The following is a 26347-nucleotide window of genomic DNA, read 5'->3' as shown; positions in this document are numbered from 1 at the left end:
CCAGAACCTGGAAATTACAGATGCATCATGGGTAGCACATATCACATGGAAGAGGAAAGATGAAGAACTTTAATCAGTGGATCCATATGCAAAATAAGCGCTTTGGTCAGTAAGACAATATTAGGAACTGTCTGCACATTTTGATAAATGAAATGCTAAAGGTATGTATTTTTCTCTATGGTTTCCATTTTTAACTAGCTTTTAGAAATTACTCTTTAACATGATCTCAACCATAATGAACCTAGCTCTGCAAAGTTATAATCATTGATGAGCTTAAACCAGAGCATTCTTAAAATCATGCCTAATCAAAATATATCAAAAGTCTAAAATATGTTCTTTGACCAACTAACTCCACAAAAGGAATTTATCCTAAGAGTAACTGCACAGAGATATATGTATAATAATGTTTATAGCAGTATTGTTTACATAGCAAAAATAAGGAAACAACCTAAATGTTCAACAGAGAATAGGTATATTCATACCCAATAAAATAGTACGCAGACATAAAAATTATATCTATTTTGAACATGAAAAGGTATTTAAAATATAATATAAAGAGAGAAAACAGGATATAAAATTTTAAATAAATACTCATCCAGTTAGGTACAATGTTAACAGTGGTTATTTCTGAGAGGTAGAGTTATGAGTATGTTGAGTGTTTTTATTATCTATATAAGGTTACTTCAAAAAGGTCATAGAAAGATTCATATTATTTTTTAATTCTATTTTTCCACGAACTTTTGAAGTACCTTTTATTTTCTTCTTTTTATGTGTAAAAAAATCAGAGTAAACCTCTCAACCATGTACAGATCATGTTTTAATCTGCCAAGATCTAAAGTTAACAAATTAATTAAAAACTATCAACACTGTTAGGGCATTTTAGAAATGGTCCTAAACAGTGAAATCAGGTAACCTAGACACCAGGATAGAATTTGCTATTAATCTCCCAGGGGACCTCCTATTAAGAGTGGAGTCTATATCTCCACCCCTTGAATCTGTACTGGCTTTGTAACTTTACTCAACATAATGCAATAGAAATGAAACTGTAGAATTTCCAATCCTAGGTTTTAAGAAGCCTTGTAGCTTTCACTATTTCTTTTTTACAAAAGAAGAAATCTAAGCTAGCCTCTTTGTAGATGTGGAATGACATGGAAAGAAAAGCCCAGCCAACAGCTAGCACCAACTGCCAGATATGCAAATGCAGTATCTTAGACCTTCCAGCTCCAAGCCAAGCTACCAGGTGACAGCTGCTACAAGAGTGACCTCAGACAAGATCAGCAGAAGAAACACTCGGCCGAGCCCAGTGCAAATTGTTGACTTACAGAATCATAAACAAATAAAATGGTTGTTGTTTTAAGCCATTAAGTTTTGTGATGTGTTATGCAGCAATAGATGCTTAATTTATTCATCACTCATACAGTAACACTATTAATATTTTGATATACTAGTCTTACAGACTAATTTATCTCCTGAGACAAAATGGAAATGATGTTGTACATACTAGTTCTATAATTCTGCGGTATCTTTGAAATGGGAACACATGCAGGGCTTCACGGTTACTTCAGATTTCAACTCGGAAACATAAGGAGAGAATAAAACACTTGGTATTCAGAACATTTTGCATTCTTAATACAAAAACTCCTGTGTGCTGCTGTGGGCTTTTTCTTCTAAGCCCAAGGGCCTTGATTTGCGTGACTTCATAGTTTCTCACTCCCTCATCAATGAATGTGAGGAACAGGTCAGACACTGAAAAATGTAAAACCACGTTCATCATCATCAGCATACCTTAACACCACCACAAATGATGATAAAAATCGACATTCACTGAGGGCTTTATGTGCTAATACTTGGCTGAGCAACAGAGAGAAAGCACAGCAGAGTAGTTTAAAAGGTCTCTGAAACCAGACTGCTCTGACACTTCCTGTGTAACCTTGAGAAAGTTATTTCACCTTTCCAAGCTCAGTATGATTATTTATAAAATGGGGATAATAATAGTACCTCTCTCATTATGAGAATTAAATGAGATATGGGTAAAGCATTTAGAACACAGCCTACCACATAGTAAGTGCTCAATAATTATTAGTTCTCTGTATTATTAACCAGCATTTTATGTTATCTCATTTAATCTGCACAACATTTTTCAGATGAATAAGTGAGAGTCAAAGAGGTTAAAGAACTTGCTAGTAAGTGATATAGCCAACTTCCAAACCCACATTTTTTTTTTGGTTGAAGTAACTAAACCCTTCAAGACCATGTACCATGACTTTAAGATTTAAAAATAGCCCAGGAGTATCAAACCAGGTCCCTAGTGCCAGAGAAATGTTTCATGTCTACACAGCCTTCAGAGCGAACTGGGGTGGTCACAGAGCCACCTCTAGGTCAAGGCTAAAGAGCTGCACGGAGGTTTAGGATAGTCCCACCGTATTAGAGATAGACACAAGTACCACAATGTGTCAGACACTGACACTGTGGTTGCCACAACTCTCTCAGCCAGGCACTTAGTAAGTATTCAAAAAATGTTGGTTGATACTGTACAAATATATTCATTGTATTACTAATCCATCATGAGCAGTAAATTGAATTTTTCTCCTCATTTATTAGGATTATAAAATTATCAAGTACAACAAACATAGTACCCATTGTACTGAAACTTTATTTTTTGCTATTTTAGAAAATTAGGGTTTTTTTAAAAAAAGAAAATAGCTATTGCCATATTAGATATCTAAAAGCTTTTTAAAAGAATCTCTATTACTTTTTTAAAAAACAATTAACTTTATTCAAAGATATTCAGCTGGTTAGTAAAAGTGACAGGAACCAAAGAGTTTTCTTTTTTAATTTTTAAATTTTAATTTCTCTACAAAAGATAGAAGTGAAACAGTGAGTTTAACCAATAGAACTGCTCAGCTAAGTTTAGTTCCACCCAAATTCAACTTGGTGATTTTGAAAACAACAACCATTTCCTGTAAGTCTGGGAAGGTAAAGTAACCTCAGATAAGTAATTTGTTTTTGCACCATAGACAAATTTTTTTTTTAAGTGAGCCCTTTTCAAATAACAGGACATCCTAAAATTGTCCAAACATTCATCAACCGAAGCAAGTATACATCATGCTACAAATTATTACCCTATTGCAGATATTCTTTTTTCTTTTAAAAGAGCAGATGGAACTCATTTTTTTAAATGAGTTTTTACATTTTATAATAAAATGAATTTTCAAGAACTTAAGACCAAACGAGAAGAACAAAAATCATTGCAGAGAACAGATAAGCTGACAGTTCAGAACTGAGCAACATGGTTCCATCTTGATCTCAGGCAAAACAGAGACCAGACATGATTGTGGAAAAATAGTATTTTTAGAGAAATTTCTCATGTTGTACTATAGTTAATTTTTTGAGAAAAATCCATCTGCTGTCTCTTTTTTCCCCTGTGGTATTTGTTGATTCCTGGTACAGTAAAACATAGTACTTAGGATAAGATATTCTATAATTTCTAATATAAAAATTTTCTGCCTAAATAAAACTTTACTTACTAGTTTTTAAAATTTGTTTTCTGACACAAATATTTCTAACACATTTTACTATTTTCCTGTCTTTTTACAAACACTAGTCTGAACATAGGGTCATCAATGGGGAATAATCAATGACTGCACACTGTTACTTAGTGGGACACAGAAATCAGTGTCCTGGCAGATAAGAGTACTGATATAGGGAATGACATCCCCTAACCCATATCCCAGAATTTGGTCAATTTCCTTAAAATGCATTTCAATTAACAACTTAAAGTTTATAGTAAATCACATTGCATTAGGTTTTTTTCTTTTCTTAAGTTTTAGTTTAGATTTATTTATTGATTGATGTTTCACTGCAGCTGTTTAATCCAGCTATTTGGGGAATTTGTAAGCTCAACTGAAGGTCAGTTTTGATTATGACATATATATCAGACAGTAAACATTTCTTCTGCTTAAAAATACTTATTTAATGAAGCCAATTATGAAATCTGTGAATTAAAATAAATTTTAAAAGCAGTAGGCTGGATTTAAAATGTCTTGAAATATATATATTATTTATTACTATCCTTGATATTAGAACCATGCATAAAACCTGTAATCTGAAATATACAAGAAATTCTATGACCAAAAATTTTAGGTCTTCCCAGGTTCAGAAAATCCCCAAATACTCAACTTTGGTCAGACATGGGGAATTAGCTGCAGAGTCATGGCTTTAGCCAAAACACATTTTTAAAATCTAAAACTAAAGCCATATGAAAATAATCATATCTACTAGAATATCACAGAAATCTCCAAAAGTTGTTTAAAAACCACCATGTCTAATATAAATGGCTATAAACTTTACTAAAAGTTAAAATAAAGAATATTTTAGCAAATTATCAAATTAGGTAAACATGATTACATGGCTATTTTGGTGAACTGACCAAAGATCAAATTTTTGTGTATCACAAGTCATGCAACAAATACAGAGGTAGTTATAATGACTGCAAGTTAATTATAATTTCAGAAAAGTAAAATCAGTCTTGTAGAAACTATTCTGGAATATATTTTTTATTCTGACAACATTAATTCTTCATTCAGTAGCCACTTGTCTACTTCACCAGCTCACCATATTAACCATTACTCTGTTTCCTCTGAAAATAAAATTGACTGGTACAGTAAACAAAATAATGACCCCTCCAAAGACGTTCATGTCCTAATCCCTAGAGACATGGTTAAGGACCTTGAAATGAAGAGATTATCTAGGTGGGTCCTTAAAAGTGGAAGAGGGAGGCAGAAGGGGAGATCAGAGTAAGGTAATATAAAAAGGATTTAACTTGCCTTTGCTAGCTTTGAAGATGAAGAAAAGGGTCCAGGAGACAAGGAAAGTGGGTGACCTCTAGAAGCAGGAAAAGTAAAGGAAGTGGATCCTACTCAGAGCCTACAGAAAGGAACAAAGCCCTGCCAATCTCTTGATTTTTGCCCAGTGAAACCCATGTAAGACTTCTGACCTACAGAACTGTAAGACAATAAATTTGTATTGTATTGCTTAAGTTTGTAATGATTTGTTATGGTGGCAACAGAAAACTAGTACAAGTGGTACTCACAGCATGTCTAACACTCATGGCTGGTTGGCTCCCCTCCAGTACTTCAGTGGAATTAGGAGCATACCCAAAGTCAGCTGTGGCACTTCCAGTTATGCTTGGTATGGCCACTGGGTAATTCAATTAAGTTACAAAACAGATGAAAACAGTTCTGAGAAAACCAGAGGAAATCTTTGGAAAAACACAATAAAGGAAAGCCACTAAAACTAGGTGTTGAACTAGGTGTGAATCAACTCTAAAAGACTGGGAAAAACTGTGAAAGTCCAGAGAAATTTTGCACTCAGATTACTTCACAGGTGTCCACATTTTCACTTCACTTTACGGTGGATTATGGAGTCAAAACTTGGTGATGCTATCCACATGGGGTGAGTTTCTGTTTCAATTTTGTTCGCTTTTCTTTCTCCACTTTGCCCTTGAAGCAGCAGGCTTTGGTCACAGAGTGGTATAGCAGTGTCAGCTGGTAAAAATTCAATGAGCCCCATATTTCTATCCAGAAAAACCTGGAAAAGTAGTCCCTACAGGATATACATTGTGGGGGGAATGCCAGACAGGAGAAAATCAGAAAAGATGACCCCCCCCCCCAATCTGTGTATGAACCTGCAATAGTTACAGAATAACCATTGAACATTACATGTGCAAGACTGACCAAAACTCATATAGCAAAGTGTATTAGTTTCTATTGTACCACAAACTTGGTGGCTTGAAACACCACAAATTTATTTTACAATTCTAGAGGTCAGAAGTCCAAAATAGTTCTCACTGGACTGAAATCAAGATATCAACAGTGCCGTTTGTTCCTTTTGGTGGCTCTAAGGGAGAATCCATTTCCTTGTCTTTTCCAGCTTCTAGAAACTGCTTGCATTCCTCAGCTTGTGCCCCACCTCCCATTCCATCTGCTAAACCAGCAAGGGTTGATTAAGTCTTTCTCTTGGTACATTACCCTGATACTGACTGCTCTGCCTCCCTCCTCCATTTTTAAGGACACTAATGACTACATTGGGCCCACCTGGATAATCTATTTTTTTTTCCTTCTTTTTTTCCCCCTTAACAATTCAGTTTAAATCTCCTTATTTTAAGGTCAGCTGATTAGCAACTTTAACTCTAACTGCAACCTTAATTCCCCTTTCCCATGTAACCTAAAATATTCCCAGGCTCCAGGGATTAGGACATGGACATCTTCAGGGGCCATTATTCTGCCTACCATACAAAGGCTGTGAGAATTGAGATTGGAATTGTCCACAGAAGGTGAAACAGAATTCAAGATCTGAACCTGAGCAGTTTGACTGCCTGCTAAAACAAAAATATCAACATTCTTCAGAGGACTAAAACAGGACCCAGAGTCTACACAATATAACCTTCACAATGTCCAGGATACAATCCAAAACTATTTGATATACAAAAGATCAAGAAAATGTGAAAAAAATCTCATTGGAAAAGGCAAATAACAGATGATGAAATTATCAAACACTTAAAGCTATTATTTTAACTATGATCCACGAGGTAAAGAACATGTTAAAATAAGAGAAAGAAAAAATTCTTGGAAGAGAAACTATAAAAAAGAACCAAAATGAAAATTTTAAACTAGAAAAAAAAAATCTGAAATAAAAAGATTCACTAAATGGCCTCAAGAGCAGAATGGTCATGACAAAGGGGGAAAAAAGTCAATGAACTCAAACGGAAATTATTCAATTTGAAGAACAAAGAAAAAAGAAAGTCTGAGGGAAAAATGAACAGTGCCTCAGGAAGTTATAGGACAATAACTAAAGCATTAAAATATATGTAGCTGGAGTCCCAGAATGACAGAAAAAAAATATTGGGACATAAAAACTATCTGAAGAAACAATGGCCCCAGACTTCTCAAATATGGTGAAAGACAAATTTACAGATTCAAGAAGCTCAACGAACCTAAGAAAGAATAAACCCAAAGAAAACCAAACCAAGACAAAATTGACCAAACTGCTACAAACCAAAAGTAAAGAGAAACTCAAAGCCAGCTAGAACTCCCCACCACTGACATATTACATACAGGGTAACAATAATTCAAATTACCATGGATTTCTTAATAGAAAACTATGGAGACTAGAAAATGATGGAGCTGCATCTTCAGTGTTTTTATGTAGGGAGAGCTAAGCAAACGTGTATGAGGAGTCTTCAAAAAGTTCATGGAAAGATTCATATTATCTTTTACTTTCATTTTTCCACAAACTTTTTGAAGTACTCTCATACAGTATCTAGAATATATGGAGAATTTTTACCACTCAATATGATAATAAATAATCCAATTTAAAAGAAAGTGCAAAGAACAGCCATTTCACAAAAGATGATGACCGGATGGCCAAAAAAAAAAAAAAAGAAAAGAGGCTGAACATCAGCAGTCATCAGGGAAATGCAAATTAAAACCTTAAAACCAAATTGAAATACCACTGGACACCCATCGGATTGGCTAAAATACAAATGATTAACCATATCAAATAAGCATTGTCATATTCTGCTGATGAAAATGTGAAATGGTACAACCAGTTTGGAAGATGGTTTGGCAGTTAAAAAAAGTTACATGAGTTAAAACATCTCCTGTAGCTACCAGATGACTCAACTAATCAACTCCTAGGTTTTACCCAAGAGAAACAAAAACAAATGTCCACACAAAGAGTTGTAATAGAATTTTCACACTAGCTCTATTTATAACAGCCCAAAACTGGAAACAAATGTTCAAACAGTGAATAGATAAACAAATGATGGTATATCTACTCAGTAATGTAATACTACTCAGTAATTAAAAGAAAAAAAAAAAAAAAGAACTACTACGCTGAGTGAAAGAAGCCAGGCCAAAAAAGAGAACTATATGATTCCATTTATATAAAATTTATATAAAATCTATATAATTCCACTTATATAAAACACTAGAAAACACAAACTTATCTATAATGACAGAAAGCAGATCAGTGGTTGCCAAGGAATGAGGATAGAGAGAGAAATGGATTATAAAAGTTTTTTGTTTTGCTTTGACTTTAAATTTTAAAAATATAGCACCAAGAATCAGGAAAATGCAACACTTCAGTATTCTAATGTTAATTACACAAAGGTCAATTTGAGAGTATTATTCATTTGAACAATTACTGCACATTCACATGCCAGAGTCCAGGTCGCTGTTTCTCAATTACTTTCAGTCCACTCACACAAAGGAACCACACAAGGCCTTCTGTGTAAAAGTATTTTTGACACTATAAACAGCAGAGTGAAAAGTTAATTCTCTATAATGTTAACAAGTATTTAAGGAATTTTGAATGAATGGCTTAGGATGGGTTAGGTATATCACCTACTTTCATAAAACTCTAGTTCAGTCAGTACATTCCAGGATGCAGTTTGTCACAATTTATCAGATGCTTTATTTTGGGAGGAGAGGAAGGGATGACAGTTTTAGAGTTGTGATTGATAACTTAAGCTTTGAACTTCATAGCTTTATTTATCTCTATTTTATCATACCATAACACAATAATAACATCTATAAAGATCCTCAAGACCACTAACAACCCTGCTGTGGACAGATTAATATGGAACACGCACCAGCAACAATTTTATTTATTCTGCGATGTACCTAGTAGTCAAAAGCTTAACAGATATTTTTAATTATCTCATAAGCATTCCTTAACCCCAAGGATAAAAGCAAACATAAATTAACAAACTGGTTAGAAACTGCTATATGTTCACAATCAGAAATAACTTTTGCACTATGCCACACAAGCATCTTTTATATTAACTCCTGCCAACACATCTGGAGTAAAAAATAATATATGAAATAGTTTATACAAACTAAGACATAGATCTGGTTTGCTTCTTGGAAATTAATACTTTAGTTGAAAAAGAAATAACAAAATACAAACGAGCAAGAGAAAACTTTCACACCAACAGCAGAGAGACACATGAAAATCTTGGAAATGAAAGAACCACACATTTCTATATATGGTGACATATTACTAGGCTACATATTATGTTCCATATAAAGGAAACCAACACTCAGGGAGTGAACATCCTTCCCCCTCATTTTATTCTATGGGATAAACAGGACCTTAAATGCCATATGTCTGTGTGTGAGAGACATGGGAGGATACCTGGGGGGGGGGGGAGCCATTGATAGCGGAAAGAAAAGAATTAGTAGTTGAGATTTAAGCAAGGATTAGGTACTAATCAAATTCCTCTATTAAATTTGCTCTAAGAAAAGGATGAGATCACACACACACACACACACACACAAACCGGGGGGGGGGGGGAAGAAGATATAACAACCACAATTATTTGAAGTTGATACGACAAGCAAACAGAAAGGACATTGTTGGGGGTGAGGGGGGGAGGGAGAAGGGAGGGAGGTTTTGGTGATGGGGAGCAATAATCAGCCACAATGTATATTGACAAAATAAAATTAAAAAAAAAAAAAAAGAAAGAAAGAAAAGGATGAGATCTCCAATCATTTTGTGAGAAAGCCTGTCTCTCTGTTTATATCTTACCAGCATTTCAAACTAACAAAATGCCAATCAGGAATGTGAGAGTCAAGCTCTTTCGTAAAACCTGGTATGTATGGAGAATACCTAGATGAAAATTAGTGTATCACTCACTGGAAATATCCTCCTTTCCCCATTGCCAGCCAAATGGAATTTATATTATAGCAACAGATTAACCATGTTCCAGATATAGTCAAACTCCACAGGCTGGCCCCAGCTGATGTAGTTAGGCCCATGGGCAAAGCCTGGGAAAGTAGATCAATCCTAGTCACTCATGGTCCCAAGGAACCCAGATAAAAGAGGGTTAAATCTAGTTCTCTTAAAGGTCTAGATCATTCTATAGCAGGGTGGGTTTGGGACAAAGGATTTTGCATCATCCCCGACTCCTGGGCCCATAGATCAGGACTAGTAGAAAAAAATAAACAACTGAACTTAGCCATGTAGGCCTTTAATTTGTTAAAATTAAGATAAGTGTAAGAAATCACTTAAGGGCTGAGAAGTTAAATGATGCTATCTCTACTATGTTCATGTTGGGGGGTGAGGGGTATTGGGAAAGGGGCAACTTGTTGAAAACCCTTCGGGTATAAACAGAAATAAAAATAAAAATAAAAATAAAAAAGTTAAAGTAATTAAATAGCTTAAAAAATCTGTGTCCTCACTACTTTAGAACAATCCAGGGCTGAAATAAATGACTGTAGAATCCTCAGATAACTAAGGCATCTGATAATGTGGCTTGTCAGACATGCCTGGCCAGAGCATTTCCCCTCCTGTGACCTAGATCTATCTTGAGAAACTTGCTGCTCAATTCCAACAGCTCCACTTTCTACCAGCTGTGAACTTAAAGAATTGCTCTCCAGTTCCTGAAAAAGGCAAGTTTAATGTTTAGAGTAACAGTTCTCAAGACGTGGTAAGGGTACCCTTGAGAATCCCTGATACCCTCCTTAGGGTATCCTCAAAGTCAAAACTATTTTAATAATAATAAGTTATTTGCCATTTCACTCCCATTCTCTCATGAGCGTAGAGTTTTCCAGAGGCTACATGACATGTGATATTACAACAGACTAAACACAGAAGCAAATCTGAAAATCCAGTTGTCCTCTATTAAGCCAGACACTAAAGAGATTTGCAACAACGTAAAGTAATACCTCTCACTAATCTTTCTGTTTTGGAAAACAGTTATCGTTCATTAAAAATATGATTGATGTTAATACGTAAAAGGTGTTTTACTCTTATTTAAAAAAATTAATATTTTACATTTTTTTCTCAGTGTTAATTTCTAACACAGTAAATATCTAGGTATATAACTCACATAAACCAAAGCTCTTAAGGGTCTACAATAATTTTTAAGAGTGTAAAAGGGGTCCTAAGACCAAGAAGTCTGAGAGGCATAACTGCCTTTGAAGATGAAAAACTCCCAAACTCTCCAGACATCATTTAAACAATCAAATCTCAGTACAGATGTCTCCAACTTACTATGCTTTGACTCGGTTTTTCGACTTTACCATGGTGTGAAAGAGATACCCATTCAACACACTCCTCGATTTACAATGAAGTTAAGTCTGGATAAATCCATGGTAAGTTGAAACTATCTTAAATAACTTTTTTTCCCAACTTATCATGGGTTTATATGGATGTAACCCCACCATAAACGAGGAGCATATGTATACTATTTGAAAAAGCGTATAGAATAAAAACACAAAATAAAGAAAATAAATATAGAAGGTCTGAATCACTTCATGGCAGGACAGGAATGGGACAAGGGATTTTGGATCTTCCTAAATTCCAGGGTTCAGAATAAAATAATTTAACCATAAATGCTTCTGTGAGCATCCTCAGGCAGGAATGTAAACTCCAATGACTCGTTCTGTGGAAAAACACAACCTTCTTACCCTGAGGTTTCCAGAAACAAACTGTCCAAAGTGAAGGCTCCTGTTAAGGACTGAAATGTCTCCTGCTCTAACCCCCGAGACACACACAAATTCACATGTTGAAGCACTAACCCCCAATGTAACAGTATTTGAAGATAGGGTCTTTAAGGAGGTAATTAAGGTTAAATGAGGTCATAAGGGTAGGGCCCTAGTCCAACAGGATTGGTGTCTTTATAAGAAGAGGAAGAACATCAAAGCTCCTTATCTCTCCACACTTGCACAGAGAAAAGGTCACGTGAGGACACAGCAAGACGGCAGCTGTCTGCAAGTGAGAAAGAGAGCCCTCACCAGAAACTAACCATGCTGATACTTTGATCTGATCTTAGACTACTGGCCTCCAGAACTGTGAGAAAATAAATTTCTGTTGTTTAATCCACCCAGTCTCTGTTATTTCATTATAGCAGCCAGAGCAGACTAATACACTGTCTATATTCTGCTCCCATATTCACTCCATAAATATACTGAGTGGAGGAGGGAGAATGAAGATTTTTTTTCCAAGGGGGAAGGGAGTAGTAAATCAATGTCTTCACAGTACCACACACCATAATTTACATTAGGTGGCCACTAATGAATTGCTTAGGTTTTGTCCTCCCCAAAATGTCATTTGATTTTTATCCTCTGATTATCATCAAAACAGAAACATCCACACTTTTTCCTCCTGGTTACTGTTCAGGTCTAAATTCATGCTTTCGTACCTCAGCTCATATAGCAACTACCTCATAGTAACTACCTCAGAATAACACTAGTTATTCTGTTATGTCAACAGAGCACCCTGCCTTTCAGTGGCTTTGCCTGATTGACAGCCATGACATAGTTTCACCTCCTTTACTCTTTCCATAAGGCCACATGAAAGTTTGTGTTCGACCAATTTGTGCCTTCTTATCAACAAACACTGTGGGATATTAGAAAACTCCTTCTTAAAAGTTGAACCTAATCGGCGTGCAATTGTTTTTGTAGCTTTCTAATGAAGGGCAAAGTGCCCCAATACAGGTCACCCAGAAGGCCCTGTAGTACTGTAGAAAGAGAAATTGACGTAACTGTACCACTTAGGTCTCAAATGCACAGTAGCTCTCTAGCTATGAAAAAAGATAGAAGATGAAAGAAGGAAGGATGAAAATGTTGGGTTATTCTTTAATTTTGATTTTGAAAATACTTCAGAGTAAGAAACCCCCTCCCCCACATCTTCCTTCCCCTCAAACACCGAGATTGTGTCTTGTCTCTGTACAAAGTATAGGATATGAAATACAGCAAGTGCTCAATAAATGCATATTAGTAGAAAGGGAAACTGAATGAACACTGATCAAAACGTTCCAAAAAAGTAATTTGGAATTACTGTATTTACAGAAAAAGGAAAATGGCACTGAAATTCAACTTTCCTTGAAAAAAAGACAGAAAAACCTCTAAATTAAAAGAGTGCAAACGACAAAACTGTTAAGTGTTTTTTCTGAAGCTGTTTGAAGTAATATTAGTCTAAGATAACACTTACTGGGCATCTAATATGTGTCGAGCACTATGTTAGATGTCAACTATAGTAGCAAATACAAAATAACTGTGTTTTTATCTGCTGTACGTAATTAACGGGTCCTGGCTGAACAAATATGTATGTCCTTTATATAGAACTCAAAATGTAGTTTTAACCATTTAAAAATGAACTCCTCAGCAAGTGGTACCTCTGCTTTTGTAACATACCATTTATGCTTCTTTGAGTACCCTTGGGCAGAAATGCAGATTGCCATAACTTATTCCTGTGGGAAAATACAATCTCTTCACCCTGAGGTTTCCCAGGAACAATTGTGGTCCAATGTGAGGAATGCTTCTACTTTGTTCCCATGCAATCCACCCATACAGCCACCAAATACTTATAGGATTATTCCTTACATCCTTCACCTTGCCGTTTGGTCAAAATCATTAGGTTTATGTGTTTTAGAAGTTCGAAATCTTACCTTTGTGAGAAAAACATACACACACCACAAAAAGAGATCCAGAGACTAATGACAGGGTGGAGGTAGGGAGGAAAATTGCCATAATTCATAATCGATTCTCAGAGCCAAAAGCTGCTGCCAAGTTACATTCAGTAAAAATAATAATAAAATAGGGATGTCACAGTCACTAGTAGAAACACAAATTCATTAGTAAAAGTAGCTTGTTATTAAGCTTCCAGTAAGGAAACATAACAAAACAGTATGAACTTAAACACACATTATATTATAGACATCCCCCTTTTGGCCTCTGTGATATTATGATATGTATATTTTGGTTTTAATCCACAGTTTTTGGCTTGTTCTAACTTTCCCCCACCTTTCTGTCTTGGAGCTGGCCATAAAGAAATTCTCTGACCTACCTTATCTGATTGTAGGTCATAAGACCCCCATTCCAAAAAGTGTCCTGCTCCATACCCAGGGGGATTGAAAGCTGTACAGAGAGGCCAAGAAGAATCTGAACAGACAGGTTGCTGGGTTTCCCCACCCAGTCTATCAGCATTAGATCATACCCTTTTCGTCCAACCACATTTCCACGCAGTTATCTATGTTCAATCATGCCTACATAATGAAGCTTCAACAGAAACCCAAGAGCACAGGGTTCAGAGAGCTTCCAGATAGTCGAACACATGGAGGTTCCTGGAGGGTGGCAGACCAGAAAGGCACGGAAGCTCTGCGCCCCTTCCCTCATATCTCACTCTATACATCTCTTCATCTGTATCCTTTGTAGTATCTTTTATAATAAACCAGTAAATGTAAGTACATAAGTTACATGTTTCCATGACTTCTGTGAACCACTCAAGCAAACTAATTGAACCCAAGGAGGGGGTCTGAGAACCCCAACTTATAGCTGGTTGGTCAGAAGTTCCAGAGGCCTGGGCTTGCAACTGGCATCTGAAGTGGAGAGCGGTCTTGGGGACTGAGCCCTCAACCTGTGGGATCCGATCTCCAGGTAGACAGTGTCAGAATTAAATTGGAAAACACCCAGAAATTCCTAAGTATTTCAACTTTACTATATTTAATATCTACTTGTATGAATAATGAGATGTGCATAATTATACTTGCTTGCAGGAACCAGAAAAATATACCTAGGCCAGAATTAAATTGGATGTAGGAATGAAGAGTTCCTCTACTCTTAAGCAACACTTCCCTGAAAGTGTTACAAATTAATAAAAATTGTTAATAAATACGAAATGGAAAGAGTCCTCCTATATTGGTTTCAAGCCTTTAGTATAAAATAAAAACTTAAGATACAAAAAATACCATTTGTTCCCAAATTTTCAAAATCCCACTGTGGCTAGAATAATCCCAAACCACTGCTAATAATCAGAAAAAGTTTTGAGTTTCTGTGTGCATTTTAGATTTTTAACTAAAGATATCAAGAAACATCCTGGTAATATATCCAAGAAAGAATTACAGAGCTACTTAGTAAAGAGCCCGGATCTGAACGCAGTAGTCTGAACTACTCTTCACTATTATGCTACACTACACAGTAGTCTTAAAAAATAAAGTAGATTCATAGATAGATCTCCAAAATGAAAAAAACTACAAAACCAAATTCATCTGAGGAAAGAGGTGTGGGATGCGATTCAAGTGTAACAGTTTTCAAAGAGTGTAGTAATTTGTATATTCATATAAACAATCTTTTTAAACAAATCATTTCTGCTTGAATATAAACTGCTCAAGGGCAGGGACCATGCTGCATTCATATTTGTCTTCCATGTTTAAGAACAAAACTTGGAACCAGTAAAGGTATATTTTAATGTATCTTTTAAAAAAACTATTACCTTTTAAAAAAGATAAATAGGCACAAGTCAAAACTAAAATAAATTTTAAAATACTTGTTAATTGAGGCAGTTTAAACCAGTATGCAAGAAGAATTTATATAAAAATGTTCACTCTATGTTTCTTCCGTGACCCCACTCCTGACACCCAATGCCCCAAAAGAATGGACATGGAGAAGTAATCTTAACTTGTTATATTTTTAGTCTGTGTGAGAAAAATAAGAGATAAAGAACAAACTATTAACACAATATAAAAAGGAAGAAATTCAAAAAGAAAAAAAATGAGAAAAGAAAAATTAAGCAGAGTTGAACTATAGTACTGTCTGGATTCAATTAAATAGAATTAAGCCCAAAGCATTCATCTTTTAAAACTTTTTTTGTACAATATATTACATATACATATACATATACATATACATATACATTTCTATATTTATTTTCTCTGGTTGGTCCCTGTAATGGAATATAGAACTAAGAGAAAATTAATAATGTACAATTATATACAAAGTTCTAATAATAATGATTGAGTTCTGCTGAACAACTAGGTATTCAAAAACATTGTCAATACCACAGAAGGACAAAAATATTATTGATGCCACAGAGGAAGTACTATAATTAAAATTCCATAGGACATCTAAAAAGCTTCAAGTCACTTAGTATAACATGAACTCCCATGAACTAAAAAACACAGAAAAACAGTAAAGGAGTGAATACTGAGTGCCTTCGGCTGCTTTACCCTTATATTTGTCATCATAACAATGACCAAAATTCACATAAGGATATGCTGTTTTATTCACTTTAAAGATAGCCAATATACTTGTTGGGGGGAAATCAAATTATTTTAGCTCCAATTTTCAATTTTCTTTTCTGTTTTCTAGGCTAAATTATTTACCCTGTTTATATTTATATCAAACTTTTCCCCAATCAAATAACAATCTTTATCTTACAAAGTATTTTTTAAATCTTTCCTCATAATATAGGTCCCACAGTCCTTAACCTCAGTCTTCAGGGCAACTCTTAGAAACATTTAGCTATAAAAAGCAATTGAAATTGTCAGTGTCTGAACATTTTATGCTTGTTAATCTCTTAGGTAATTCTGTATAGCTGCAAATATCTTTGTAAGATCTAAAGGTAAAAAGTTTATTTTTTTTAAATTATTTTTTTCTACTTACTTCTACCCCCAATGAAAAAAGTTTATTTTTAATTCCATCAACTGGATGTAGTTTCAAAAGAACATCTTAACTTATCATAATTCCTTAGTTAAAATTAAAAATGGCAATAGGCATAATGAATATCTGTGAGTTATTTAACAGAGAATGCATATCACTGAATGGGATCACAAAGGAAATTTGTAAGAACTCTTTAAATGCTTATGAGTCAGAAAATACCTCAGCTGGTGAATAAATCTGCCAGACCTGATCTCAGATGAATCTGCCCAAATATTATTTTGCTGATAATTTCCTGAAATCCTTTTCCATCTGGCTCAACAGACTGTTAAAACATTTAAGTTATATGAGTCTTAAATCTCTAAAGCAATAACTTTGCCATCAATTTACAACTGACAGAGGGTCAGTTTGCTTATCATTAACCCATTAAAAAATTAGGATGACTATTCAAAAGGCTGGGATTGTAACCACATTTTTTTCTACCAATAGTTATTGTCATTCAATTATGTGCCAGGGAAATCTCCTATGCGAGAATTCTTCAAGTCTTTACCTCAATAGTATTTCCCAAATTGGCCACTAATTAAAACAGAACTATGAACTCCACTGCAATAAACAAGTAGATTTGAATAAAGCTAGCCACGCTTTAGTGAATGTGTGCTTATTTATATCTAACTCAACACAGTATTATCTAATCCCCAAGTCACACTAGACCATCCTTTCTACATTCAATTGTTTTTCTGTGTGCTTCCTCCAACTGGTAAATTATAAAGCCTCTCAATAGCCTGTATTGATATAGATGGAAGTGAGGCCGCTGCTTTACAGAGCAGTACATTTCTTATTCCCACTCTGTGCTCAACCTGATTTGTCTTCTTAATCTAGCCACCCAGTCTAGACACTCAAAAAACAACATTAGTAGCCCGAAGGGCTGAGGCACTTAGCATCCAGTTTAAATAGCAGAGAAACTACCACTGGTAAGTACAAGGGTGAACCAGCCCAAACTCCTACACATGATCTTGATAAATCTGGGCACCACAAAATAACAGCTTCAGCTGTGAGAGATACCATGGCCTAAATCCTCCTTCCTCAACAGAAATGTCCTCTATGACACCAAAGAACACCTGAGGCAGTTGTCTGGGAGTCATTAACACTGCCCTGGTCATCATTTGCCACAAGAGGAAAGGAGCACACCCAGCCCACAGAGGTACCCTTTTCTCACAGCATTCCCCATTGTCCTGTTCCCTCAGTTGAAGAAGCTTTCCCTGCAGAAACATCAGGAAGCCTTCTCTATCTCTCTTCGTCCCAGATCACTGGCTTGGTCTTCCCCAATAGAACCTAGGGCTAGAGAAGACTTTGGACCCCCCAATCTAGAGAAGTCCAGCCAATTGACTCATGTTTTGTTTTAGTGACTACAATCTGGAAATATATGGAATGACCAGAAGGACCTTCATTAAGCAATACACACTAGAAGGAAAATAACTTCTGAGGGTCTACTACAATTGAACTTGATTCTCCACTGTTTTTTGAAACTCCCCCGGAAGCCTGAATTTTCTTTATTTGGCAAATGACCTGGTTTCCTCCTAGTTTAGATGCTAAGGTTGGAATTTTTTTAAAACATTTAATGATTTATTGTGCAATCATAAGAACCAGTAGAAAAGTGAAGTAAAATCAAGCAATAAAGAACAGTAAGTGACTGCTACCATAGTGGTACCAAAATGTGGATGGCTCTATGGTACTCTTTGCATTTTTTTTCTTGAAATCTAAAACATTCAGGAAAGTAAGCAGTCCTAACTTACAAGTTACTATGAATTTTCTGACTATGAAGGAAAGAAGACAGTATGATTAAATTCCTGACAAATGTTTTCTATCTCCTGCCAGGGCCTCCAAATGCCAGTCTTACTTAACTCATTCATCCCCTTGCCCCTTCAATTCCTTTATTCCAACCAGACCCACCTTATTCCCCCCTTTCAACCTAGACTCTATCTTTCAATATCATACACAGTGTATGTGTATGATATGACTATCTTTAAATATCATATGTGTATGTGTGACATACATTTCTATGCAATGACAATAAATGTATACATAAATGTATGTGTGACATACATTTCTGTGTATGACAATAAAGGTATACATAAATTTATTTATGACACTGAAAGATATCATATACATCCCCATCCTAGGCTCATTTCTGAGCCAAAGACTTGCAAGGTTCAAGGCATGATCATTTTGAAAATCTCTATCAACTTCCTCCTTTACCCCCAAATCACCTCATTTCTTTTATCTTCATCACCGATTCTCCTCTAAAGTCCCAATTTTCCCTAAATCTTTGTAGGATTCGAAGTCCTACAGGTGCTCCTAGGACAATCACAAATGGATTATGACAATAGATCAGATTACAAGGGAATCTTGATCACCCTTCCACAGACACAGGAACTCTTGATGTTACATTTAAAACCTAAACATACCAGGGCAATGAGCAGCCTTCTCTACAAAGGCTACTAGATAGAAAGGAGCTGTGCTACCACAAGTGCTCCAAAACTTCCCTCCATTCCCAATCCTGTTTTCCTGTGAACACTCAGAAAAGGGATTCAAATTAAAAAAAAAAAAAAAAAAAAAAAAAAGACTTTTTCTAGTTGTCCAATGATATTACAGAAAGGCCTAGATTAGCTCAACTCCAACCTCCTACCGTTTTCAATGCATGAGGTAACTAATTGATAGACATGGCTGCACGGTCCTCAACTGCAAGGAACCACAGGCCTAATGCCTAATATAGCTCCATCCCAACTGGGTAATCTTGGCTGAATTCTCCTATATCTCGATTTCCTAATGTTTTCATGAAAAAGGTCAATACTCCTAAAAAGGTGTATTGCACTAAATCAGTAGAAATGTGAGCTTATTGGTGACACTGCTACACAAACAGGTTATTAAGACTATTCTATACATTTCTTTCATAATTAGAATAATGTCTTAGACAAAGCTTTATTGCTTTTTTATTTCTTCTATATTTCCATGTTTTTATATTAGCATGAAAACAAAATTAGATTCTTCTGATTCACTCTTCTTATTTAGGTTAGCATTATCTGATGACAGGTTTGTGGGTGATTTTGTTTTTGTTTTCTAATTGTGTTTACCAGAAAGTCTTAAAATTAAAGTGAGCATTCAAATGTTGACGTCTCACTGAATTACTGAGCAGGAAATTACCCCTCACATTTTCTATGTGATAATTTCCTTATAACCAATCTTTCTAGTTTTTTATCTTTCAGGCTGAGTTCTCAAGGATCACCTATAGATAAATAATAATCACGGGTTATAACAGTTAATAAAATATGCTGGTTTTTAGTCCTGTCTCAAGACACACTTTTTTGGAAATTTATAAGTAATAGCAAAGAACTTTTGTATCACTACTCTTCAGTAAAAAACTGAATTGGTTTCTAGTCGCAGCCTCAACCTTAAACTGTTAATGAGCTTACATTCAATTCTTATATAGTCCTATTTCCCCCAACTGAAACAAAAAACTTAAGACAGGATAAAAACAAAATTTAACTTATATGAGGGTACTTCTAAAAATTCATGGAAAGATTTGCTATTACCTTTCGATTTCAATTTTTCCATGAACTTTTTGAAGTATGCTCATATTCCATTACACAAAACAACTATGAGCTTCCATTTCTTAAGGGGTTTCTCTCCATGTGGTAATTTATCACTCAACAAAAGAAAAAGATATATTAAAAAATATCTGGTAAGCTCATGTTTTTGAAACATCATGCTAAAAGGATTTTTTAAGAAAAATATGCATACCTATAGAACTGTTATTTGTAAGGTAAAGATAAAATCACAATTTTATACTGCCGTACAACCCTCAAGTATCTAATTTGTTGTCCAGACTTCCCATTTTGGAAGCTGAAAAACACTTTCAACTGGATAATAATTTTGTAAGAAAAGAAGTCCCCCTTATTTGATTGTGTATTGGGCTGTAGTAATAAAATGATTCATGGGGGCTATGTTCATAATGAAAAAAAAGGCCAACTGTTTAAATTATGTTTTCAGTTCTAGGACTTCAAAATACCAGTGCTTTTCCAACCTCTAGATTTACTTTAGACGATACCACAAACTAGAAAGTATAGACAACATACACACACACACACATATATACACAGAAACACACACACACACACACACATATATGACAGCAGGAAAATTAATCCTTCTTCATCAATATGTTTCCAAATCCTGAATTTGCCTACCTAATAAACTTCCCAATAGCTCCCTTCTAGTGAACACTCCTAGTATCCTCAAAGTGAAGTTACAGATTTCTAGGCCCAACCTCAGACCCCCTATATCAAATTCTGAGGGTGTGTCCCTGGTATTTGCATTTCTTAACCTGAATTTAAGTTATTCTGAAATATCCCAACCCTGCATGCAAATAAGGACAAACAAAGCTAGACAGACATCAAATAATTACTTGCCTTAATTTAGTACCTCTATCAAAAAACCTAGATAGTTGCCAATTTTTTTTTTTTTTTGTAATATATAATTCACTATTTCCTAATAGTTTTACCTCCACCTGCCTAAACGGACACAATAGCTATTACCAAACCAATAGCAAGTACTGGTCCAGCACACCTCTCTTCCCATAAAAAAGTCACCAAAGATCCAAAGCTAGACTGGATGTCCAATCTTCAGCATAGTAGTCAGGAGTCCCACCCAAGGGCAAGGCCAAAAATATCTCCTGAGCCAAATAGGAACTCCAGGTACTAAGGTCCATCCTTACAAGCCCTTTCTGAGATATGCATTTTAAATGGGTTGCAGCACTATGTTACCTGGACAGGTTAACAAAAGATGTTCATCAGATGAATCCATTATCAGCAGACAGATGGAACCAAGAAAAATGCCCCATACCAGTAGCAACTTTTGACAGAAAACAAAGAAACTATAGAGAGCCCTATTGGAATAGATGAGTCCTGAAGGCCAGAAAGACAAGATAGAAACTAAATTCAATTTCTTTACAAATTCATAGGTCAGAGGGTGAAATCATTGACAAGGTTTTAACTGAAAGATATGTGCTCCTGAATTATTGAAACTTTCAGTTAAGCTCCCACACCTCTCTCCATAAACAGGGATATATGAGAAAGCATTAAGTGGGAAAGATTTTATTAAGAGGATGAATGTTTAACAAAAGCCAATACCAAGCTTGATAAATCCTGCAATCATAAATTCTATGGATCATGAAATACTCTGCACCTATATATGCATATTTTAATACGCAAAAGGATTACAAAGATAAAACATTTTCCACTATACCATGTCATGTTGAAGACACTAGAAAATTCTACAGCGATCCTTCAAACATTTTGAAATAAATAGTCCACCTGAAACCTGAAAAGCACCTCAAATTGCTAGAATCTAACTTCTTGTTGACTTTAGATGTTGTAGTTTCTATTTTCCTTATAAAAGGACCCTAGCTAAGTCTCCAAGGAGTGAATGCATTGCCAAACTGCCTCTGAAAATCTGGAAGACAGAAAAGGCTTAGAAATCCAATTTCCTATATGAAAGTTAAAGCAGTCCACCTGAAACCTGAAAAGCACCTCAAATTGCTAGAATCTAACTTCTTGTTGACTTTAGATGTTGTAGTTTCTATTTTCCTTATAAAAGGACCCTAGCTAAGTCTCCAAAAAGCATTGCCAAACTGCCTCTGAAAATCTGGAAGACAGAAAAGGCTTAGAAATCCAATTTCCTATATGAAAGTTAAAGCATCGCTTCTTTTTTGTTCTATGCTCTGGAATTTTTCCATTGTCCTCCCAAATATGACAATTTGCAAATATTCACATCTAGAGAAGCATATTCTATGAGCACAGAAAAGATTCCAATTTTAAGACTTGAGAATATACTTTAATTTTATAGGCAAAGGTTCAGCAAATCAGCTAGCATTAATCTTGACTAAAAGGGTGACTCAGCCTCGCTGTGGAGACTTCAAATTTATAAGAAATTTTTCATTTAAAATCCTACAAACATAGAATTCCAAGCATTCTACCTAGAGCAAAAAATAAACTTTGGAATATTCCTTTGCAAGGATTTAACGAGTTGTATTAAACATATTTTACTCTGAGTACTAGATAGTCTGCATGGTTACGTTCAACCAGAATCTTCCTCTGAGTAACTATGTACCAGACTATTCTCAGAGCCTTTGTAGTTACAAATAGAACCTCAATGAGAAAGAAAACTCAGAATTAAAGTTGCCATTATTAAGCATAATTAAGCAGTACAGACAGAAAAATGGCAATAGAAAAAAGATTCTGAATTAGGGATAGGGAGAATATAATGGGCAGTTCGCAGCCCCGTGAACAAAGCACAGCACACAACAAAGTCTGGCAGGGGTTGCACAATGTCTCTGTCTCTTGGGTGGCAACTAACCTACCCCAACAGGGATAGACTTTGGCTCCTATTACCGGGATACTCTATTTGAAGTAACCAACCACCCGCAGGAAAATACATGTCAACTGAGCGAATCCCCAAATTTTAGCGTGTAGTCTCCAATATTAGTATTAGCAGTTTTCCTACTTTCTATCCTAAAAGGGAATCGAAACCTTCCCGCCGCAAAACGGTAAGACATCTCACCCCTGCATTGTAACTCCGGCACTCCTGGTCCAAACAAAAGCCATCGTTTTAACCAGGGCGGGATTTAATCTGGCACTCCTGGTCCAAACAAAAGCCATCCTTTTAACCAGGGTGGGATTTAATCTCTCCATTCAGTAAAGGGCTGTAGCTGTGAGCAGGGTACAGGCTCCTTCTTTGACCCTCGCCTCATGTAACATTGTGATATCACCGTAACGGACTCTTGATATTTAATGAGTCTTCGGCTGGGAAACTGATCTTATCCGGAGCCAGTGCAAGGAAGCTCGATCGCCTTGCAGAGAGCCTCAACAACAGACCGGAGGGTGACAATTCAGGAAGGCACCTCCGCGGCACCGAGCTGGGGTGAGCAAGCCTTTCGGCAAGTTTCCCTTCCTCCCACTAAATTAGCCTGCCAAGCCTCTCACCCCCACCCCTCCCTATTAGGAAAAGTCACTCCGGCAACTCGTTGAAGGGCAGCGGGACAGCTCCCGGCGCACCTCAGAAGTTGGGTTTGGCAGCGGCCGCAGCTTAACCCTTCCTGCCCGAGAGTCGGGGCCGACGCCTTCTCCGGGGCAAACCCGAGCTGCCAACTTTCCCGCTGCCCCCTCCTCTGTGCACCGAAGCCCAAACTTTGCGGCTCGCCCACCCGGCCGCACCCCGGGCTGGCGGCGGCGCTGACCTTCACGCCAGGTCCCACAGCCTTCAACTGCCTCCCGCGTTCCCCCTTCCACCGCCCCCCAGCCCTCGTGGGAAACCCGCCGTGGGGGCGACTGCAGCCCAACCCCCTCTGTCACGACTGCCCAAGGTCCTCTGGGCCCCAGAGAGCCCTCGTCCGGGCGCCTTGGGCCACCCACTCACCATTGGTGAAGGGCTCCATTTTCCCCCCACCGCGGCTCCTCACAGCCGAAGCGCCCGAGCTTCCTACTCCGAGAGCTGAAGCGGCCCTGCCGACTGAGCATGCCCAGCGCGGCCTCCGAGGGCTGTCTGGGAGGTGCCGCGCGGGGCGGCGCCCCTCCGCCGCTCTGGGATTCCGCCGTTCCGGGTTTTCGCGGCGGCTGCAGAAAGAGCGAGGGCGGCTAGAGCAAGAAACACTGCTCAGCGCCTGAGGACTTTACGGAGAGGCGGGGGAGGAGCGGGTAAGGGCTGGGGGCGGGGCCAGGACGAGCCCCGCCCCTGCCGGAAAGGCCAGAGGCTGCGGTGCTCTCCAGAACTGCGAACCCGGATCAGTCATTCAGCGAGTGTGACGGCTTGGTGTGTCCCGCCCGGTCCCGGGCGCAGCGACACCCGCACTGCGCCAGAAAAACACGGTCCCTGTCCCATGGAGCAGACATTCCAGAGACAATAAACAAACAGAAGACACACGACAGTGAAATCAGTGCGCCGCTGCGCATTAAATCTGGGCGGTGTGATGGAGAAAGAGTGGGTAGCCAATTCTGATGGCGTGGTGAGGAGAGGCCTCGCTGAGGAGGTGCCACTGAAACCAAGATCAGAAGGCAGAGCAGGAACCTGCAGGCGAAGGACGCTGTCCGGACCGCGAAGTGTTGCTTTCCCTGGGGAGACTGGCTCCAGGGGAGCTTACAGCTCCAAGGCCGGAGAGAGTAGACGCCGTTGGGCCTGCCCGCAGCAAAATGGTCCCCAGCTGTCGGTGAAGTGGAGACGGAAGGCAGGGCGGGGAGCCCCGCGGGGCCGAGCGCGCCCCAGGGTCCTGTCCCTGGGCAGGCAGCTCGGGGCACAGCCTCTAGATGCCGGGAGGATGACAAAATCCGGCGCCGGAGCCACCGGCCCGGGCTCTGGTGCCGCAGAATGTGGGCAGAAGGCCCGCCTGCTCGAGTCTTAAATCAACACCTGCGGTTCCCGGGGTTGCCGTCTTCGGAGTCCGCGGCCAGGCCCCGCGGCGCTAGGCCGGACAAGCCAAAACTTCCTTAGTCTCCCCTGCCTCCCAGCACTCGCGCCATAGCCTCCGGCCCCGAGCCACCATTGTTTCCACTGCCAAATCGCGTTAGCCCAGGACGGAACCGCCCGGGGCCCCTTGAGCTCTGGGGAGGATAGTCGGGGCCCGCTTCCTCATCCCTTTCTCGGTGTGCACATCGCCGCCGCCTCCTCTCCCTCCCCCCCTTCCGCAGCCCAGGCCCCTGCAGCGACTTGGCTCGGGCTGAGACTATGCCTTGCCAACCGTCACACGCTCCGGTGAGGCTGTCAATAGCAGGGCGTCGGGTGCAAACAAGCAGGGCCAAGGGCAAACAGCCGGGGCAAACAGGGACGGTTGGATGTTGTTTGATCAGCACGGGAATTAGAAGTAAGGTTTCAAAGGAGTAAAATCGAAGTGCAATGTCGAATTTTAAGATGTCAGTTGTATTACATCCTCCACTTCTCACCCCCGCTTTAAAACTTCCAATGGCTATCAATTGTACTTAGAATAAAAGCGAAACTGCTTACCCAACTCTGCGATAATCAACACAGGAGCTTACCATGCTTTGGCCACAGAGGCCATCATGCTGTTCCTGGAAGTCGCCAAATTTCATCTAGCATTGTTAATCATTCCTTTTACATGTTCCTCCTACGAGAACTGTTCCTTCTGCTTGGTACTTTGCCTGCTGATTCCTTCTTGCCATTTAGGTCTCAGCTCAAATGTCACCTCTGCAGGGAACCCTTCTCAAACCACACATCTAAAATTTCCAGAGACACGGTCAACTCTTGGCCCTGCCCTATTTTCTTCACAGCTGTCATCACTGCCCAAAACAATGTTTTTGGTGTGTTATTTCATTATTATCATCTCTCTCTCAAGAATGCAACCTCCATGAGGGCAGGGTTATTACCTTTTTCATATCCTGATGTCAGGATAAGAATGCAGTACGTAATTTTGAATGAATAAATGAATGAATGCAATGGTATTTAGAGTTCTAGTTCACTTCCAATGTTGAAAATCCTTCCAGTGAATATATCAATATTGAATGGTGTGTTTGTGATCAGTACAGAGAAAATGTTTGTATCATATAATATATCAGAGCTGCTCTCTCCCCACTGTGTGAAAGATAATCAGAACCCTTAGGCTGACGCCCTGTAAGGGTACCTCAGAACCAAAAACAAAGTGAATGTAAGGACTGATGTATCCCGGTTCAGATGTTTATACAGTATATGCAGAGATGGATTTTGTTAAAACGACCCCATATATTGTATTACTTAAATAAGAGGCTCTTCCTATATTTTAGGTCATGTCATCCTACTTTGGAGTTATTTATGTCGCCGAAGCACTTAGAGATATTTAAAACTCTACAACTTGTTAAATCACCTCA

General features: G+C 38.0%; 1 protein-coding gene across 1 annotated transcript in view; it reads right to left on the bottom strand.

Moving 5' to 3' along the window:
- LNPEP (leucyl and cystinyl aminopeptidase) overlaps positions 1-25103 on the bottom strand; it is a 91734-nt gene extending 66631 nt beyond the window's left edge. Inside the window, exon 1 of the mRNA XM_063084053.1 lies at positions 23913-25103. Within this exon, the coding sequence (XP_062940123.1) occupies positions 23913-23931 (19 nt within the window). The 5' untranslated portion in view covers positions 23932-25103. The remainder of the gene's footprint in view (positions 1-23912) is intronic.
- Between the last annotated feature and the right edge of the window lie 1244 nt (positions 25104-26347).

Source organism: Cynocephalus volans, chromosome 2, assembly GCF_027409185.1.
Source record: "Cynocephalus volans isolate mCynVol1 chromosome 2, mCynVol1.pri, whole genome shotgun sequence".
In the NCBI taxonomy this organism is placed as follows: Eukaryota; Metazoa; Chordata; class Mammalia; order Dermoptera; family Cynocephalidae; genus Cynocephalus; species Cynocephalus volans.
Note: the sequence above shows the minus strand (reverse complement) of the source record. Positions and strands in the feature narration are given on the sequence as shown.